General features: G+C 43.0%; 1 protein-coding gene across 1 annotated transcript in view; it reads left to right on the top strand.

The window, feature by feature from the left end:
* The window catches only part of SLC26A7 (solute carrier family 26 member 7), a 167,023-nt gene that overhangs the window by 100,483 nt on the left and 44,395 nt on the right, over positions 1-22,145 (top strand). The window contains exons 9-10 of the mRNA XM_038745336.1: positions 2,831-2,908; positions 9,310-9,405. Coding sequence (XP_038601264.1) covers positions 2,831-2,908; positions 9,310-9,405 — 174 coding nt within the window. The remainder of the gene's footprint in view (positions 1-2,830; positions 2,909-9,309; positions 9,406-22,145) is intronic.

Raw genomic sequence — 22,145 nt, 5'->3', positions numbered from 1 at the left:
GGCCCCCGGTTCCTCCCCCTCCTCCTTCCCTCACCCCCAACGATCTGGCCTCCTACTTCATTAATAAAATTAAATCCATCAGGTCTGACCTCCCCAAAGTCACTCCCCCACCTTCTCCAACCCCCCGGCTCTCAACACTCTCTGCTACTCTCCCATCCCTCCCAGCAGTATCCTCAGAGGAGCTCTCCTCTCTCCTCTCAAGTGCTACTCCAGCCACCTGTGCTTCTGACCCCATTCCCTCTCATCTCATGAAATCTGTCGCTCCGTCCCTTCTCCCTTCCTTAACTTCCATCTTCAACCGCTCACTCTCCACTGGTTCCTTCCCCTCTGCCTTCAAACATGCCCATGTCTCTCCCATCCTAAAAAAACCCTCTCTTGACCCCACCTCACCTTCTAGTTATTGCCCCATCTCCCTCCTACCATTCCTTTCCAAACTCCTTGAACGAGTCATCTACACGCGCTGCCTCGAATTCCTCAACACCAACTCTCTCCTCGACCTCCTCCAGTCTGGCTTCTGTCCTCTACATTCCATGGAAACTGCTGTCTCAAAGGCCACCAATGACCACCTGCTTGCTAAATCCAACGGCTCATACTCTATCCTAATCCTCCTCGACCTCTCAGCTGCCTTCGACACTGTGGACCACCACCTTCTCCTCAACAGGCTATCCAACCTTGGCTTCACAGACTCCATCCTCTCCTGGTTCTCCTCTTATCTCTCCAGTCATTCATTCTCAGTCTCTTTTGCAGGCTCCTCCTCCTCCCATCCCCTTACTGTGGGGGTTCCCCAAGGTTCAGTGCTTGGTCCCCTTCTGTTCTTGATCTACACTCACTGCCTTGGTGACCTCATTCGCTCCCACGGCTTCAACTATGATCTCTACGCTGATGACACCCAGATCTACATCTCTGCCCCTGCTCTCTCCCCCTCCCTCCAGGTTCACATCTCCTCCTGCCTGCAGGACATCTCCATTTGGATGTCTGCCCGCCACCTAAAACTCAACATGTCCAAGACTGAACTCCTTGTCTTCCCTCCCAAACCCTGCCCTCTCCCTGACTTTCCCATCACTGTTGAAGGCACTACCATCCTTCCCATCTCACAAGCCCGCAGCCTTGGTGTCATCCTCGACTCCACTCTCTTGTCCACCCCTCACATCCAAGCCATCACCAAAACCTGCCGGTCTCAGCTCCGCAACATTGCCAAGATCCTCCGTTTCCTCTCCATCCAAACTGCTACCCTGCTCGTTCAAGCTCTCATCCTATCCTGTCTGAACTACTGTATCAGCCTCCTCTCCGATCTCCCATCCTCTTGTCTCTCGCCACTTCAATCCATACTTCATCCCGCTGCCCGGATTGTCTTTGTCCAGAAATGCTCTGGGAATGTTACTCGCCTCCTCAAAAATCTCCAGTGGCTACCAATCAACCTACACATCAGGCAGAAACTCCTCACCCTCTGCTTCAAGGCTTTCCATCACCTCGCCCCCTCCTACCTCACCTCCCTTCTCTCCTTCTCCAGCCCAGCCTGCACCCTCCGCTCCTCTGCCACTAATCTCCTCACCGTACCTTGTTCTCGCCTATACCGCCATCGATCCCTGGCCCGCGTCCTCCCCCTGGCCCGGAATGCCCTCCCTCCCCACGTCTGCCAAGCTAGCTCTTTTCCTCCCTTCAAGGTCCTACTGAGAGCTCACCTCCTCCAGGAGGCCTTCCCAGACTGAGCCCCCTCCTTCCTCTCCCCCTCCTCCCCCTCTCCATCACCCCACCTTACCTCCTTCCCTTCCCCACAGCACCTGTATATATGTATATATGTTTGTACGTATTTATTACTCTATTTATTTATTTTACTTGTACATATCTATTCTATTTATTTTATTTTGTTAATATGTTTTGTTTTGTTCTCTGTCTCCCCCTTCTAGACTGTGAGCCCACTGTTGGGTAGGGACCATTTCTATATGTTGCCAACTTGTACTTCCCAAGCACTTAGTACAGTGCTCTGCACACAGTAAGCGCTCATTAAATATGATTCATTGATTGATTGATTAAGCGCTTACTATGTGCCAGGCATTGTATTAAGTACTGGGGTGGATGCACACAAATTGAGTTGGACACAGTCCCTGTCCAATGCAGGGATCAAAGTCTCAATCCCCATTTTACAGATGAGGTATCTGAAGCACAGAGAAGTGAAGAGTCACACAGAGTCACACAGCAACCAAGTGGCAGAGTCGGAAATAGAACTCATGACTTCTGACTCTCTGTCTCGTGCTCTATCCACTACACTATGCTTCTTCTCCCAATTTTAAAAGATACTGTTACTACTGCTACTAATATCAGTGCCGTTAATAGGAAGACAATGTGTTAGGGCTAAAGGTGATGTTGAGTTGATGTGAGTGGGATGTAGTGAATTGGTCAGTGGGGATTTTTAAGAGTCCTTTCCAGATGGGGAAAGCTGTGGTCTAGAAAATTTCTGTGGGGAAAAGGAAATTCCAGGGTGGGAGAAAAATCTTTTGGGGATTCTGAAATAATAATAATAATTAATAGTAATAATTACAGTATTGTGGAAATTCAGGGACAATTCACAGAAGTATTTTAAAATCTCAGTTATCCAGGTCATTTCCATGCAGAGACACTAGTTCAGGGCTTCATTTTTCTGATTCATGAAATGGAAATAATTAAGAGACTAAGAAAATTAATTTTTGTTTATGAGATACTTCTCCATCTGTAATGAAAGATGCCACTCAGATACAAGGGAATTTTACAGTATTATTTTACATTTTCTGTATGTGCTGAAAAATAAGGAATCTACACATTTTATCATTTTCCTGTGTTTTTTGTTTTTCAGGTAGCTTGCCTAATATCTTGTGTTTTGATTCTTATCATCATCTATGCCATTGGACCACTGCTTTACTGGCTGCCCATGGTAAAATACTTGCTCATATACCTCACTGAAAAATCAAATGTGTCACACCATTGTAATCTAACTAATTCATTTCAGGAAATTAACTGCACCTCTCTACAAGCAATATTTCAGGTTTTGGGATTGAGGTTAGATTTATCTTCTCAAATTAGACCAAAAAAAATTTTCCATGCCGGGCTGAACAAGAAGTCTTTGGGAGGCTGGATCTTTGGGAGGAGGTGCTTTGAGGGGTGGGACAACACTGGAAGGGGAAGGTGAGCTCACTCAGAGGTAGTGCACACTGCCTTGCCCAATTTACTCTCCTCTATTCGTTACCTGGTTAGTCTGTGCAGCAGAAACATTTCTCAAGGACAGAATGAGGACTGAAATCCATGACTCCCTCCTCCTAGTTTAAGGCTATTATTGTGTCTCTGATCCTTTTTGTAGTAAAATAATTAAATGGAAACATATCTAAAACCAACCCAAAAGGGATCATGTGCAGAACTTCCTGGTGCTTGTGGAGCATTCATTTTCTCTCTCTCTCTCTCTCTCTCTCTCTCTCTCTCTCTCTCTCTCTCTCTCTCTCTCTCTCTTCCCTCTCCCCTCTCCCCTCTCCCCTCTCCCCTCTCCCCTCTCCCCCCACTCTGTGCTTCTGTGTTATCACCCTTCTCTTTGATCTTGAACAGCTCTTTGGATTTACAATGAAATGACTCCCCTTTTAAGGAAAAGTCAGCTTTATGGGTACCCTTCTCCCTTAATCAATGAATTAATCATATTTGTTGAGTGCTAACGATGTGCAGAGCACTGTCCTAAGCAGGAGATAACAATATAACAGAGGTGATTGTCATGTTCCCTGCCCACAAGGAGCTTAAAGTCTAGAAAGGGGAGACAAACACTAAATTGAGTAACAGATATAAAACTAAGTTCTGTGGGGCTGAGGGTGGGATGAATATCAAATCATCATCATCATCATCATCGTATTTATTGAGAGCTTACTGTGTTCAGAGCACTGTACTAAGCGCTTGGGAAGTACTAGTTGGCAACATATAGAGACAGTCCCTACCCAACAGTGGGCTCACAGTCTAAAAGGGTATGTTTAAAGGGTATGTTTTAAGTAGTACATAGGCAGCACAGATGGGAGAGGGATTAGGGGAAATGAAGGCTTAGATGGGGAAGGCCTTTTGGTAGAGAAGCATTTTCAATAAAGCCTTGAAGGTGGAGAGAGTGGTGATCTGTTGGGCATGAATGGGGAGGGAGTTCCAGGCCTGAGGCAGGATGAGGGTGATGGGTCAGCAATAAGGTAGATAAGATTGAGGTATAGTAAAGCTGGCATTAGAGTTAAGTGAGCATGTTGGGTTGTAGGGAAGCAGCGTGGCTCAATAGAGAGAGCATGGGCTTTGGAGTCAGAGGTCATGGGTTCAAATCTCATCTCTGCCAATTGTCAGCTGTGTGACTTTGGACAAGTCACTTTACTTCTCTGGACCTCAGTTGCCTCATCTGTAAAATGGGGATTAAGACTGTGAGCTCCCCGTGGGACAACCTGATCACCTTGTAACCTCCCCAGCACTTAGAACAGTGCTTTGCACATGGTGAGTACTAAATAAATGCCATTATTAGTAATAGTAGTAGTAGTAGGAAATCAGCATGCTAAGGTAGAAGGGGGTATGCTGAAGGAAATGAGCAAGATAAAGTAGAAGGGGTTATGCTGATTGAGTGCTTTAAAACTGATGACAAGGAATTTCTGTTTGATGTGGAGGTGGATGGACAACCACTGGAGGTTCCTGAGGAGTGGGGAAACATGGAGTGAACTTTTTTTTTAAGAAAAATGACCCAGATAGTATCTGGTGAAGTACAAACTGTAGACTGTACAGAATCTAAGGCTGTAAGCTCGTTGTGGGCAGAGAATGTGTCTGTTATATTGTCATATTGTGCTCTCCCAAGTACTTAGTACAGTGCTCTGCACACAGTAAGTGCTCAATAATAAAATTGACTGACTGGACTGGGGAGAGACAAGAGGCAGAGAGGTCAGCAAGGAGGCTGATGAAGTAGTCAAAATGAGAAAGGATAAGTGCTTGGATAACGTAGTAGCAGTTTGGATGGAGAGGAGCGGGCAGATTTTAGTGATGTGGTTTGAAGGTAAAACTAACAAGATTTGGTGACAGATTGAATAAGTGTGTTGAATTAAAGAGATGAGTCAAGGATAACGCCAAGGTTTCAGGCTTGTGAGACAGGGAGAATCATGGTGCCATCTGCAGTGATGAGAAAGTCTGGAGGTGGGCAGATTTTGGGTGGAAAGATTCATTCATTCATTCATTCATTCATTTCAATCAGTCATATTTATTGAATGCTCACTGTGTGCAGAGCACTGTACTAAGCGCTTGGGAAAGTACAACACGACAATAAGCAGTGATATTCCCTGCCCCCAATGAGCTTGCAGTCTAGTGGGGGCCAGGGGAGAGACAGTCATCAATACAAACAAATACAATTGCAGGTATGTACATAAGTGCTGAGGGGCTGGGAGGTGGGGGAGAACAAAGGGATCAAGTGAGGGTGAAGAAGAAGGGGGTGAAAGATGAGGAAAGGGGAAGCTTAGTCTGGGAGGGCCGCTTGGAGGAGATGTGCCTTCAATAAGGCTGTGGGGGGTGGGGTCGGAGTAATTATCTGTTGGATTTGAGGAGGGAGGGCATTCCAGGCCAGAGGCAGGACACGTTAAGTGTGAGGTGTTGGAGGGACATCCAAGGAGAGGTGTCTGAAAGGCAGGAGGAAATATAAGACTCCAGAGGAGAGAGATCAAGGCTGGAGATGTAGATTTGGTATCATCTGCATAGAGATGGTAGTTGAAACCATAGGAGGAATGAGTTCTTGGAGGGAGTGAGTGTAGACCTTCACTTCTTCTGGAGTACTAGTGCACTCCTTTATTCCCTTTCTTCCCCACTCCCCCCCTTCCCCTTTGTCTCTGAGGAAAACAGAATTTAAATCTGAAGATTGGACTCCTTAATGGTTTAACAGTCACACTGGGCATGCTCAGTGGGCAAGGGCAGGATTTTGGTCTCAAGATGGCAGTTCCTACACTGGGAGTGGTAGAAGATTCAGTTTTCAGAGTTGGTAGCATCCTATTGTTTTATTTTTCTTCCCTCTCTCATCCTCTATTTCCTACTCCAGCTCATCCTGCCTCCTCCCAAATTCCTTGTTTCTCTCTAGTCTCCTGTTGACTTTGGCTGCTGCTTCAGGAATTACTGCAACTGGGGATTGGGGGTAGGGGTTGGGGTGAGGAGAAGGGGATTGTGAGTTGTGGTGTTTGGGAAATTCACAGGCCTCAACTCCCACAGCTCTTTCCCAGGTTGGATCTCATAAGGAGCAGCAGCCTCTATAGAAACCAGTCAAGGGCACCACCAGGCCAATCCTCCATTTCCTTGGGGGACAGGCCTGTCTTCATGAGGACACAATGTCCCACTTTCTTCTTCTGGTTTGAACTTGGATCAACTACATGGCATTTGGAATCCCCTCTGTAGTTTCCACTTCCCCAATCCCTCTTCCAGGAACCTCAATGGGGGAATGTTTGCAGAAAGCTTGAAAGGTAGAAATTGAAGACTGTTAAATACTAGGAATTTTACAGCATCAGCACATGTAACCAGATCGTTGATGCTCAAGGCAAATACAAACACATATAGAATATTTGGTTTCTTTTTCTTTTTAATATCATTTTGCATAGAACACAACTTAATAACCCGTCTCAAAGGCACAGCCAACAAACAGTCCCATATTTGCAAGAGAGAAGGGCTCCTCCAAAAGCTTCCTGGCTGGGGCAGAAGTAGTAGTACTTATTGAGCACCTACTGAGAGCAACTCATTGTCCAAAACAACTGGGAAAGTACAGTGAGAGCAAAAGACACATTTCCCTTCCTGCTGCCCACTTCTTTTCCTCAACTCGTCAACTCCACTGACCTCCTGCTCCACCCCACCTTACCTTCTCACAACTTGAACACGTATGCAATCTCATCATCTCTAGTCACTTACCATCTCTAACCTCACCAATTCTGAAATTCCTCTATCTGACAACAGCCTTCTCCCCTTCCTTCTCTCCCACCTGCCCTTTCCCCATAAAATTGCCTCATTTCCTTACAGAAACCTCCAATCTCTTCCCTCTGGACTGTAAGCTCATTGTGGTCTGTTCTATGTTGTACCCTCCCAAGTACTTACTACGGTGCTCTGCATGTAGTAAGCACTCAATAAATATGATTGATTAACCCCCCCCCTCCAATTAACTTAGGTCATTATGCCCCAATCGGTTTTCATAATAATAATGATAATGATGGTATTTATTAAGCACTTACTATGTGCTAAGAACTGTTCTAAATACTGGAGTAGATACAAGGTTATCAGGTTGGATGCAGTCCCTATCCCATGTGGGACTCACAGTCCTATTCCCAATTTTACAGATGAGGTAATTGAGGCACAGAGGAGTGAAGTGACTTGCCCAAGGTCACACAGTAGACATATGATGGAGCTGGGATTAGAACCTAGGTTCTTCAGGCTCCCAGGACCGTGCTCTATCCCCTACGCACTACATTGCTTCTCACCTAACTCATTGTCTCTTAATACATAAATCCACAACCTTAATAATAGTAAAAAAAAATTATGATAATTGTTCAGCATTTACTATGTGCCAAGCACTGTTCTAAGCACTGGAGTAGATACAAATGAATCAAGTCTGACACAGTCCCTGTCCCATATTGGGCTTACAGTCTATGTAGGAGGGCAAACAGTGAGAAGCAGCGTGGCTCAGTGGAAAGAGCACGGGCTTTGGAGTCAGAGGTCATGGGTTCAAATCTCGGCTCTGCCAATTGTCAGCTGTGTGACTTTGGGTAAGTCACTTAACTTCCCTGTGCCTCAGTTACCTCATCTGTAAAATGGGGATTAAGACTGTGAACCCCATGTGGGACAACCTGACCACCTTGTAACCTCCCCAGCACTTAGAGCAGTGCTTTGCACATAGTAAGCGCTTAATAAATGCCATCATCATTATTATTATTATTAAATAGGTTTTGGATCCCCATTTTTCAGTTAAGGAAACTGCGACACAGAGAAGATAATTGTCTTGCCCCAGGTCACACAGCAAGCAAGTGGCAGATCCTGGATTAGAACACAGGTCCTTTGACTCCGCAGCCCATGCACTTTCCACTGGGTCATGCTCCTTCCATTAATTTCACCCTCTCCATGAAGTGTAAGTCCCTCCCTCTCCTGTCCCTGTTACAGTTTATTACCACCTACCCTCAGCCCTGAACAACCTCCACAGTAGGCTTCCTCCATTACTGTACTCATGCATGGAGCACTGCTGGTGGAAATCCAGACGCCTTGTCCTTCTCATCAACCTCACCTGCTTTAACTCTGTCCTCTCCTCTATTCGGCAACAGTACTACTCCATCCTTACTGACCCATAGGCCCATTCCCCATGCCAGCTGGGAAAGGTTGATAGGCACATTTCCCTGGCCACAGTGCGCTGTTTATGCCCACTTAGCTTCTCTATGCCTCAGTTCCCTCATCTGTAAAATGGCGTTTAAGATTGCGAGCTCCATGTGGGACGTGAAATGTGTCCAACTTGATTAGCTTGGTTCTACCCGGGTGCTTAATACAGGGCCTGGCACATAGTAAGTGCTTAACAAATACCATTAAAAATCCACCCGAAAACTCTCCCCTACTTTATACCCAATAAACCATCACTCTCCCCACCTACAAAGCCCTACTAAAATCATTTCTCCATGAAGCCTTCCCTGAATAATCCCTCATTTCCACAAGTACTCACCCTCTCTTCTGCATCACCTCGACTCTAGAGTCCGTATCCCTAAAGTGCTTTGATTCTCTCCCCACCCCAGCCCCATATCTACTTTAAACATTTTGCTATTAACCCCACACCAGCCCCACAGCCCTTAAATTCATATCTGGATATTCTGTCATTTCCCCTATCTCTAATTTATTTCAATATCTGTCTCCCCTACTGGAGACAGGAATTGTGTCTACTAACTTTATTGTATTATATTCCTCCAAGAACTTAGTACAGTGTTCTGCATATGGTAAAATGTATTCCTTGTCCAGAAAAAAGTTCAATCAATCAATCAATATTTATTAAGTATTTACTGTGTGCAGAACACTGTACTAAGCACTTGGGAGAGTACAGTATAACAGAGTGGGTAGACACATTCCTGTTCAAAAACTAATGGTCAAAGAATAATTCCAAATTAAATGCCTTAGAGTGGAGATGATTCTTAAAATGTTAATATCACTTCTGTTTAATAAAATCAAGTATTTACCACAGCTCCTCATCTCCTAAGTACCCCTATTAAAATTCAGAGCCTGGAATTTTGTACCCTGGACTTTTTAAAGTTGGAAGAAATGCTCACTTTGCTTTTTCCCGGTTTTGTTTTCTAGTGTGTTCTGGCAAGTATCATTGTGGTGGGACTCAAGGGCATGCTCATACAGTTCCGGGACTTAAAGAAGTATTGGAATGTGGATAAAGTAGACTGGGTGAGTGAATTTTCCCCCAAGCTTTATGTCACCTTGGACAGAGACAGACAAATGAAGCAGTGGATAGGTTACCAGGCTCCCGGTAACAGTATGAAAGTGGATATTGCTTTTATGAGAAACTGAAATGGAAATTGGGCAAATTTCAGAGGATAATGTGAAATTTTTAAAATGCAGTGAAATATGGCTAATGCTAGGGGATTGGGTCCATCTGGCATGAATGAATAGTAATATGAACACCAATGCCACGTGTAAAAGACCAGAATTTACAATCAAGTTGGTGATGTTTAAAACAATGTGAGTCCTTTAAAGAGGAACTCCTCATCATACTTAGATCTCTACAGGATGACACATGTAAAAGGAAAGACTCTTGATTCCCCTCAGTGCAGACAAGAAGTTGCTAGCTATTTGTTCCCCAAGATGGGTAGAGGAGAGAAACCTCCCTCAGCCACTTCCCAGATTCTTCAAGGGTCCAGACAACCTGAAATCAGCACCAATCTGGTCACACCAGATAATTCCAGGCTATTGCTTCCTGTTTTGCAGTGGCATGGGAAGAGGTCTTCTAGACTGTGAGCCCACTGCTAGGTAGGGACCATCTCTATATGTTGCCAACTTGTACTTCCCAAGCGCTTAGTACAGTGCTCTGCACACAGTAAGCGCTCAATAAATGCGATTGAATGAATGAATGAATGAATGAAAAGGTCAGAGTTTTCAAGATGTACACTGCCAAAGTAGAATAAATGGAGCGGAGAAGCCTCAGCTGAACTGCTATCACTTCATCAGCCCTGACACCATCCTCAGTAATAACAATAATGGTATATGTTAGGCACTTACTATATGCCCAACACTATCAGTGCTTAGAACAGTGCTTTGTAAGCACTTAACAAATACCATCATTATTATTATACTAAACGCTGGGGTAGATATGATAAGACTGGACTCAGTCCCTGTCCCAAATGGAACTTGCGGTTGAGGAGAAATCTAAATCCCAATCTGAGGCTCTTGGCCCAGGTTATGTAGTGATGTAGCAGGTATACCCAGTGTCGTTCTACACTGGAATAAAAGGTAGATTCACTCTTCCCTTCCATGTTGGTCCTGGTACAGACAGAAGAACATGTCTCCCAAAGTTCCAATGGTCATGTGTGAAACGGTTTATCCTATTAGAGCATTTTGCTAATAAGTCGTTTCCAAGAAAAAAATGCTTTCAACTTAATCAGTTCTCCAATAGGCAAGATTATCAATAGAAACAACTATTTCCAAGAAACATTTGAGGAAAACAAAAAGATCCAACAAAAACTCCTTACCAATGGGCTTTATAGCATTCAGTCATCTTGCCAGCTCTTACCTTACCTCCCTCATTTGCTACTAAAAGCCAGTCCACACACTTAGCTCCTCTAATGCCAACCTATTCACTGTACCTCAATCTCATCTATCTTGCTGCCGACCTCTCACTTGTCCCCTGGATCTGGCCTGGAATGCCTTCTCTCTTCATATCCAGCAGATGATCACTCTCTCCAACTTCGATGCCTAATTAAAAGCACATCTCCTCAAAGAGGCCTTCCCTGACTAAGCCCTCAATTCATTTTCTACCATTCCCTTCTGCATCGCCCTTGAACTTGAATTTTCACCCTTTATTCACTCCTCCCTCAGCTCCACAGCCCTTATGTACATATCTGTAGTATATTTCTATTAAGGTCTGTCACCCCTGCTAGACTGTAAGCTTGTTGTGGGCAGGGAACATGTCTACCCAACTCTGTTATACTCTCCCAAAGGCTTAGTAAAGTGTTCTGCACATAGTAAGTGTTCAGTAAATATGACTGAGAGATTGATTGGTACTAAAGAAAGAGGGGTAAGGGTTATATTGTGATTTCTCATTTTAGCAGCATTCTGTTGTGAATGTGATCAATAGATACCAGATTCAGGTTTCAGACAGTTGCAGAGGTGGAAGGCAGAAAGCAATGATTCAGAATCTCAGGTTATAGATAGCACCTTCTGGAAAACTATCATTTGACAGTCTAATTATCATTTGAGGCAGGAACAAAGGTTACTTTACTTGCAGGCTCATTTTACTGGTAGAGAAACCAAGTCACAGAGAAATTAAATGATTTGTCCACAAACTTGGAATAAACCCATTTCTCCTCAAACTTCTGTTCTGTGTTACTGAGTGTGCAGGAGAGAAAACCCGCTTCTTTTCTCCTCCCAGGCCAATTCAGTCAGATTCTTAGTATCTGACATCACAGAAAATACAGTCCTGGGAAAGCAATGACCGAGGACCATAACTGATTTGTTTTAATCCTGAAAGTCAGTGTGCCTGCAAACTAATCAAATGAGAAGGCATGACTAAGTTCAAAGGTCATACCAATTTGTTTTAAGAAATCTCATTACCATGTCCATCACAATCTCAGAGCAGAACCCCAAGAGACAATCATGAAATTATCACTCCAGCAAAGAAGGAAATTTTCACCTTAATTATTTTCAACATATATATTCAGTTATTATGTGAAAATACATCTATTTCTGCTGGTGGTGTGTTCCTTCATCATGCTTTATTTTTTCAAGATCTTCACCCCTCTGCTCCGAAAGCACTCCTGGAGGCATGGGAAGCAGAGCAACATAGTGAGAAAATTATGTGAAAGAACAGTGGGTTTAAATGGACAGTAAGGCAATTAGAGCTCAAGGAAATATTGATGTCTGGAGCTGACTTAATTGGATCATATATGCCCCAACATAAATGTTTTCTCAGAAGAGAAAACCAGTACACAGTGTAAGGGCAAAGGCATAGTACTATTTCTTAGTCACTTGGGCAGATTAAAAGTGGAGGAAGCAATGGCTTCCTGTTATTATAAACTGTGCTGGTGGACTATCATATGGAGCGTTTGTGCCTGTCTGTAATGTACGTTTTGGGCTCTGTCCAATTCCTAAAGCAAGAGGCAATTGATTCAATTGTATATTCAGTGATTTATTTGAACCACTTCCGTAACTACTTTTATGTTTGTCTCCTCCCTAGCATGTAAGGTCCTTGTGGGCAGGCAGTGGACCATGTCTGTCCCCAATACTAGATTGTAAGCTCCTTGTGGGCAAGGATCATGCCTACTCTTCTACTGTATTCTTCCAAACACTTATACAGTGTTCTATACACAGAAAGTGCTCAATAATTGCCATTAATTAATTCTTAATTTTATGCTTCCCATGTGCTAGGTAGTTGTACTTCCCACTGCTACTAGTCAGTCAGTCAATCATATTTATTGAGCACTTGCTATGTGTAGAGAGAAGCAGCATGGCCTAGTGGATAGAGCACTGGCCTGTGAGTCAGAAGGAACTGGGTTCTAATCCTGGCTCCACTACTTGTCTGCTATGTGACCTTGGGCAAGTCACTTAACTTCTTTGTGCCTCAGTTATCTCATCTGTAAAATAATAATAATAATAATGATGGTATTTGTTAAACACTTACTTGGGAATTAAGATCTTGAGCCCCAAGCGTGACAAGTACTTTGTCCAGCCTAATTAGTTTGTATCTACCCCAGAGCTTCCTGGCACATAGTAAACACTTAACAAATACTATAATCACTGTGCCAAGCACTTGGGAGAGTAAAATCTTACATTATAACAGACACATTCCCAACCCACAGCAAACTTCCAGTCTAGAGGGGGAACTATTACTACTCCTACTGCAATGTCCCTTTGGAATTCATTTATAAAGACAGAATGCAATGGGGCATTTGAAAGTAATATATCTGAAAAGAGCATTTTTTACACATGTGGAATGTTGTGTCAGTTGTATATTGATATATCTGAGCTCACATAAATATGGGAGATATGTAGCTGTCCTACTAATCTGAAGATCAATCAATCAATCGTATTTATTGAGTGCTTACTGTGTGCAGAGCACTGTACTAAGCGCTTGGGAAGTACAAGTTGGCAACATATAGAGATGGTCCCTACCCAACAGTGTGCTCACAGTCTAGAAGATGATGCTACAGATAGAAACATTTTTATCTCTGTGCCTCAGTTACTTCATCTGTAAAATGTAGATTAAGACACTGAACCCCATGTGGGACAGGGGCTGTGTCCAACCCAATTTGCTTGTATCCACTATGTGCCTGGCACATAGTAAGCACTTAGCAAATTCCATAATTATTGTTCTCTCCCTCTAGACTGTAAGCTCGTTGTGGGCGGGGAACATGCCTATCAACTCTGTTACATTGTACCCTCCCAAGCTTTTAGTATGGTGCTTAGCAAACAGTAAGGACTCAATAAATATGATTAAATGGATGAATGAATGAAAGAATGAATGAATCAGTGGGGGGTTAGTCTAGCCGGTAAGACTGATACATGACTGTTTTATCCCATCGTTTGCATGGAAAAATTTCCCCTTACTTCACCAGTGGATTTATTGCCCACACTGCTTTGTCCAGAGGATAACCAGAACTGGTCTTGTGCCTCTGCTACACGCTCAAAGGCTGAGTGTGGCAAGCCCCAGAACAGATTATGCACTGATGTTCACTTGTAGGTGGGTCTTATAAATAATCTTGTATACACTAATAAAATCCAACAGTCAGTGATATCATCTGTGAAAAATAGATATTTACATGGTTGAAGAAGTTCTCTAGCTCCTTTTGGTCTGCTTTTTGTCTATGTCTATGTCTGCTTTACCCCTTCTTTGAACTTCTTTCCTCCTTTCTTTGAACTTCTTTCCCCCCCCAGTCTTTGTTTCATGGCCCCCTATGCTTTTTCTCTAGATTCCTCATCAGTCAGTCAATCAGTCAATCAATCCCTAAATCATTCTTATTGAGTGCATTCTGTATGCACTCTGGGCTCTCTGGGCTAAATGATCAGGAGAATATAATAGAATAAGTAAACATGATTCTTGCCTAGCATGGAGCTGAAACTCTAGTGGGCAAGACAGTAGAATTACAAAAAAAGAGAAAGTAATATAGTACATAAGTGTACATGTACATATATGCTATTAGGAGGGTATGTGTACCCAAGAGCTTAGGTAGCATGGAAGTACTAAAGTGCTAGAAATGGGTGAGATACAATTTCAGTAGGGTTTGGAATATGGGGAGACCAGTGGTCTAAGAGATGTGAAAGGGAAGGGGATTCTAGAAAAAGGAAAAATGTGAGAGATCAGTGGCAAGAGAAATGGGAATATGTCACAAATGAATAGGCGAGTTTAAGAGGAATGAAAGGTGTAAGAAGAAAATGGATAATAATAATAATGATGGTATTAAGTGCTTACTATGTGCCAAATACTGTTCTAAGCACTGGGGTAGATACAAGGTAATCAGATTGTCCCACATGGGGCTCACAGTCTTAATCCCCATTTTACAGATGAGATAACTGAGGCCCAAAGAAGCTAAGTGATTTGCCCAAAGTCACACAGCTGACAAGTGGTGGTAGAGATTAGAACACATGACCTCTGACTCCCAAGCCCAGGCTCTTTCCACTCAGCCACGCTGAGCGAGGTAGAGAGCTGATGGAGTGCCTTAAGTCTAATCTAATTTAATCAATGGAATTGATTGAGTACCATGTGCAGAGCACTCTACTAAATTCTTGGGAGAGTCCAGTACAACAGAGTTGGCAGGTGTGTTCCCTGACCACAGTGAGCTTTGGTCATTTTTTGTTTGATGCAGAGGGGAATGTGCAGCCAACTGGTGGTTTTTAAAGAAAGGGGAGGCATGCACAGAACACTTTAATAAAATAATCAGGGCAGCAGAGTGAAGTATGGTCTGAACAAGGGAGAGACTAGAAACAAAGACATCAGAGAGGAGGCTGATGCAGTCACTAAACTGACAAATGAGAAGTACCTTGACCAGCATGGTGGCCATATGAAAGAAAAGCAAAGGGTGGATTCTGGAAATGTTGTGGAGAAAGAACATATAGGACTGTGACATACTGAATATGGGGGTTAAAAAAGAGGGAGTACTCATGGACAATGCCAAGGTCATGAGCTGGAGAATCGAGGAGAGTGGTAGTGTTACGAACTTTGATGGGAAAGTAAGAGGAGGTTTTGGGAGACAAGCAAGAGGAATGAGTTCAGTTTTGGACCTATTAAGCTGGAGGTGCCAGTGGAATGTCCGCATAGGAGGTCCTTGATGCAGGAGGAAATACAAAATTATAAATAGAGAGGTCAGGGCTACAGAGAAGCACGGGAGTGATCTACAGAGAGGTGGAAGTTGAAGCCGTGAGAGCAGATAAGTTCCCCAGAAGAGTGAATGAAAATTGAGAAGAGTAGAGGCTCTTAAACTGAGTCGTGAGTGATATCCACTATCCACAGATATTTTCACTAGCATGAAAAGAAAGAAAGGTTTGTATGTATATATAGGCCAAGTGGAAATGTATGTTCTTTGCATGGGTGGAATTACTGATTTTGTCTTTAATATCCACACGCCCTGCCTGGTCCTTACATTGTTGGTCATTTATTCTGGGTTATTCTGTTGCATTCTCCATATGTCTGGCTGTTTTATAGGTATCTCAAATTTTCTGTGTCATCCTTCAGAGAAACAATGGAATGAAAAAAACATTTTTAAAATGTACTTTAGTTGAAAGTAGAATTTCACAGATATAGGAATATAACTACCAATGAAGGCTCAGACAATAAATCCATAAATCATATTTATTGATTGCTTACTGTATGTAGACCACTGAACTGAGCATTGGGCAACTACAACCTAATAGACTTGGTAGATATTTTCCCTTCCCACAAGGTGCTTACAGCCTAGAAGGGGAGCCCAACATTACTATAAATAAATAAATTATAGATATGTATGTAAGTGGGAAGGAGTGTGGCCTAATGGATAAAGCACAGGCCTGTGAGCCAGAGGATCTGGGTTCTAATCCTGGCTCTGCCACTTGTCTCACATGTGACCTTGGGCAAGTCATTTTACTTCTCTGTGCCTCAGCTTCCTCATTTGTTAAATGGGGATTCAAAAGCTGTTCTCTTTCCCACATAGATTGTGAGCCCCATGTGGGACAGGGCTACATTTGGCCTAATTAACGTGCATCTTCTCAGGCACTTAAAGCAATGCTTGACATATAGTAAATGCTGAATAAATACTATAAAAAAAATCCATGACTGGATCTAAGTTTTGGGGAAGCAGTGTGCATTAGTGGGTGCCTGGGAGTCTGTGTGTTTGCTCTATCTCCTTGGGCAAGTCATTTAACTTCTCTCAGCTTAGTTACGTCACCTGTAAAATGGGGAGTAAGACTGTGAGCCCCATATGGAATATGGACTGTATCCAACCTGATTATCTTGTATCTAACCCAGTGCTTAGTGTAGTGCCTGGCACATAGTAAGCACTTAACAAAAAACATTAAAAAGTGCTGTGGGGTTGAGGGTCAGGTGAATAAAGGATACAAATCCAAGTGCAAGTGTGATGCTGAAGATAGAAGGAATAAGGGAAATGAGGGCTAAATCAGGTAAGACCTCTTGGAAAAGATGAGATTTTTAAGATAGCTTTGTGTTGTTGCCTAGGAAGAAAATTAAATTGTGAAAATGTAAATATAGACAAAGAATTTTCAAAATGAAATAATAATGATAATTGTGGTATTTGTTAAGCACTTACTACCTGCCAAGCACTGTACTAAGCGCTGGAATGGATACAAGCAAATCGGGTTGGACACAATCCCTGTCCCATGTGGGGCTCACAGTCTCAATCCCCATTTTCAGAAGAGCTAATTGAGGCACAGAGAAGTGAAGTGACTTACCCAAGATCACACAGCAGACATGTGGCAGAGCCGGGATTAGAACCCATGATCTTCTGGCTCCCAGGCCCGCGCTCTATCTGATATGCTATAAAGGAGAAAAAACAAAGACAGACTCTTACTTAGAAGAGTATCCAATTATTTGATAAAAGAAATATGATCCTCAGAAGTGGCAGACTGAGTGAGATCAGTGGCTTCTCCAAACAGGTAGCCCATACCTTCAACAGTGGCCACAGGAAACTTGAAGTTGTGAGTGCTGACTGCCCACTTTGACATCCATCCTAATGGTTATGGATGTGCTATCTGATAGTCCTACCTTGTCTCCCTAGAGTTTCAGATTTCCTTCTGGTCTGTCAATATGTATCCTCCTTCCATTTTATCCCAACCCTTTTTGGAGATCCACCTATTTGCTGCTTGGACAACTTCCGTGAGTTTACAGCTCACTTTGTAATAATAATTATGGTATTTGTTAAGCACTTACTACGTGCCAGGAATTTTAAGTGCTAAGGTGTATACAAGCAAATCGGGCTGGACACAGTCCCTGTCCCATACGGGGCTCAGAGTCTCAAGTCCCATTTTACAGATGGGGTAACTGAGGTACAGAGAACTGAAGTGACTTGCTTAAGATCACAACAGCAGACAAGTGGCAGAGTGGGGATTAGAACCCATGACCTTCTGACTCCTGGGCCCATGCTCTACGACTACGCCATGCTGCTTCTCTATTTTCAGAAGCTTCACCACCCATCTCTCTGTTTCAGTTTCCCCTCTCCAAACCTTCCCCAGATCCATTATGAACTTTCAAAGAGCTGGAACCCTAACTGTATCCAGTGATCAGGTGTGTCCACTCTGTGGTGTTGCTTTTTTTTCTGTCCTTTATGACCAGGCTCAGGGGGCACTACAAAATACCTTTCTTCCATACCATGTAGGATTAAGTAAATAAATTAAATTGTGTTTGTGTGTGTGAGATGCCATCAGAGAACAGAGGTATATAATGGATCTACATTATCATTTTGTTGGAAGAATTATCTAGTCCAAATAACTACAAATTACTTACCAAACTGAGTCAATGAACAGAATGATAAACCAATAAGCCTAAAAATGATTTACTAACCATGATTCTTGGATACTTGCTCATTCATTCATTCCATCATAGTTATTAAATGAATGAATGAATGAGTGCCCAAGAAGCATCCTCTTTGTATAATAATAATAATAATAATAATAATAATAATGACATTTGTTAAGCACTTCTTATGTGCAAAGCACTGTTCTAAGTGGTGGGGGAATACAAGATGATGAGGTTGTCCCATCTGGGGCTCACAGTCTTAATTCCCATTTTACAGATGAGGTAACTGAAGCTCAGAGAAGTGAAGTGACTTGCCCAAAGTCACACAGCTGACAAGTGGCAGAGCTGGGATTAAAACCCATGACCTCTGACTCCCAAGCCCGGGCTCTTTCCACTGAGCCACGCTGCTTCTATAACATTCTCTCTATGTTGGACAACATAGGTGAGAACTCCGATGCTGTATTTTAAATGTAAGATTTCCAATGCAGTACCAGTTAAACCAACCTATCGCAATTCTGCATGTTGTTGTCTATTCTTTAGAATTATCTCAAACACAATACTTTATATGCTGATAAATTTGAAAGAACATTCCAGTCAAGTGATTTGATTATCCATTCTTTTTCATGGGTGCTTGCCAAGGAAATCTTTGATATCTGTGGCTGCCTATGAATCAACAAATACCCGGACCGTCATCGACAAACCTGCTTTTGTTAGTGTCTGGGTTCCGAATATCTAAGGACTGGGGCACGGCCATGAAAAGCATCCAAAAGGGTAACTTGGATGTAAAAATGTGATTGCTTTGGCTCATCCTTTCCACACTCCTCTGTTTTTGGTATTATGGTTGAGGTCATGAATGTGAAAGCCTGTTAGAGAATTTAAAAAACTCAAATGTCCTTTGTTCTCTTTCCCTCTCCCACTGTAGTCCCATTTTGGTAAAGAGATCTGCATTTTCTATCTCGATGGCAGAAGTTGATGATGAGGGTTTCATTTTGTTGGCTTTCTACCAGCTAATAAACCTGACCCAGCCTTGGACAAAAACACATTATGTTCTTCCAGCAATGGCAGGCCAGTTATTGGAAGAAGGAATTGATGTGTCCACCCAGGGCAAGAATGGTGGGGGAGATTATTTTTCCAAAGAAAGTTTTGAGTTTGCCCCAGATCTGTATGGAGTAAGCCTTCCTTTACTGGGCAAACCTTATACTATGTTAATGGTGCTTGAAATGTGCAAAAAATTTCAAAGTTTTTGAAGTCATGTTTATCACTTGCCCTGCCTCCGAGCTAACCTACAATCCCTGGCTTCAGTATGTTGCTCTGATTAATAGGATATTTTCCACTACTCTCACCAATTCTGATCCTCATAGTCTGCCAATACTCTGGGGTGGATGCAGGTTAGTGGTGATGTACAGGAGTGAGACAGACAGCTGCCTTAGGCATCAGCTGTCAGTCAGCTTATTCTACAACCAAGCAGGAGTTGTATACAAAGACACCATCCAATGACAATGCCATCTGATCACCAAACCAAGGCTTTTCCAACAACCCCAAATGCTTACTACCAAGTACCCTTTTAAAAGTGATTAAGTCAGATTCTGCAAACACTTTATAATCTGGCCAACAGATTCACTCTTTGAAGATAAATAAAATATCTATGTATTATTTGGGATAAGGTTTAGGGGTGTAATAATATGTCTGCTCACTCAAAGTTTTCAATTAGCAGGAGAAGCAACGTGGCTCAGTGGAAAGAGCCCGCGCTTTGGAGTCAGAGGTCATAGGTTCAAATCCCGGGTCTGCCAATTGTCAGCTGTGTGACTTTGGGCAAGTCACTTAACTTCTCTGTGCCTCAGTTACCTCAACTGTAAAATGGGGATTAATACTGTGAGCCCCCTGTGGGTCAACCTGATCACCTTGTAATCTCCCCAGTGCTTAGAACAATGCTTTGCACATGGTAAGTGCTTAATAAATACCATTATTATTATTAGTAGTATTTAGCACTGATGTAACATCATTAAGCTAATGTGAATAGATCTTGTCCCATATAAGGCTCACAGTCTTAATCCTTATTCCTCAGATGAAATAACTGAAGAACAGAGTACTTAAGTGACTTGCCCAGGACCACACAGTGGATAAGTGACAGAACTTGGGATTAGAACCCAGGGCCTTTGACTCTCAGGTCCATAATATTTCCACTAGGCCGCATGCTTCTCAAAAGCACTGCTCATCTTCAAAAATGAGTTCAGTCAATCAATGGTATTTATTGAATATTTATCCCATGCAGAAGACTGTACTAAGCACTTGGGAGAGTTCAATATAATCCAGTTGGTAGACACAATCCTTACATAGAAGGAATTTACAGTCTAGAGGAGGAGACCGACATTAAAATAAATTACAGATGATACGTATAAAAGTGTTGTGGGATTGGGGTTGGGTACGGACCGTCTCTACATGTTGCCAACTTGTACTTCCCAAGCGCTTAGTACAGTGCTGTGCAGACAGTAAGCACTCAATAAATAAGATTAAAAAAATAAGGTAAATAGGGGAAGTAACTTGGGAGGGCAAATAATGGAAATGAGAGCTTAGTCAAGGAGGAACACTTGGATAATATGTGATTTTAGTGAGCTTTCAAAGTAAGGAGAGTGGTGGGCTGTGATATATGAGGGGGGAGGGAATTCCAGGCCAGAGGGGGATGTGGACAAGAGGTCAGTGACCAGAAATACAAGATCAAAGTACAGCAAGTAGATTGGCGTTAGATGAGCAAAGTGTGTAGATTGGGTTGTAGTAGATCAGTGAGGTAAGAAACTAGAGGGCAAGCTAATTGAGCACCTTAAGGCAAATGGTAAGGCATTTCTGTTTGATGAGAAAGTGACTGGGCAACCACTGAAGGTTTGGAGGTGAGGGGAGACATGAACTGAGCAGTTTCCTAGAAAAATGATCTCGGCAGCGAGTGAAGTATGAACTTGAGAGAGGAGGAATGGGAGTCAGGGAAGTCATCGAGGATCCTGATGATAAGAAATCAGTGAGAAAGTAGTTTGGATGAAGAGAAAGGGGTGGATTCTAGAGTGTGAGCCTGTTGTTGGATAGGGACCGTCTCTATGTGTTGTCGACTTGTACTTCCCAAGCGCTTAGTATGGTGCTCTGCACACAGTAAGTGCTCAATAAATACGATTGAATGAATGAATGAGTCTAGAGGTACTGTGATGGTAAAACAGACAGGATTTGGTAGCAGAATGATTATGTGGCTTGAATGTGAAAGAAGAGTTGAGGACAATGCCAACTTTATGAGTTTGTGAGACAGGGAGGATGGAAATGTTGTCTACATTTATAGGAAAATCTGGAAGAGGACAGGGATTGGCTGGGAAAATGAGAAGTTCTGTTTTGGACACATTACATTTGAGGTATTGGAGGGCCATCCAGGTAGACATGTCCTAAAGGCAGGAAGAAATGTGAGACTGCGGAGGAGGAGAGGTGAGGCATTGGGGGGCAGATTTGGGAATCATCTACATAGAGATGGTAGTTGAAGCCATGGGAGTGAATGCATTCTCCAAGGGAGTGGGCGTAGATGGAGAATAGAAGGAAACCCAGAACTGAACCTTGAGGAACTCCCATAGTTAGGGGGTGGAAGGAAGAGAAGGAGTCTGAGAAAGAAACTCAGAAGGAGTGGCCAGAGAGATAGGGTGAAGACCAGGAGAGGACAGTGTCAATGAAGTCAGAATTCCCAGTCATATGGCACAGGGATGGCAACTGCCATATGCCAAAGGAAAATAAGTGGGTTCCCTCTGCAAGTCCAAGAGAACCAGGGGTCGAGGAGGGTTGCGGTTGCCAAAAGCAGAAGGAGGAATGCAACTCATCTTCTAAGTGTGTCTTAGAACAAGAAGAAAATCAGAAACTGAAATATGACTTTACAATTGTGTTCATTTTCCAGAAGCCCTGTATAGACATTCTCATGAGCCTCATGAGAGAAACAGGTGGCATATTTCCT

The sequence above is a fragment of the Tachyglossus aculeatus genome, chromosome 4, assembly GCF_015852505.1.
Source record: "Tachyglossus aculeatus isolate mTacAcu1 chromosome 4, mTacAcu1.pri, whole genome shotgun sequence".
NCBI classification, from domain to species: Eukaryota; Metazoa; Chordata; class Mammalia; order Monotremata; family Tachyglossidae; genus Tachyglossus; species Tachyglossus aculeatus.
The sequence above is the reverse complement of the archived record's forward strand: the minus strand, read 5'-3'. Positions and strand labels throughout refer to the sequence as shown.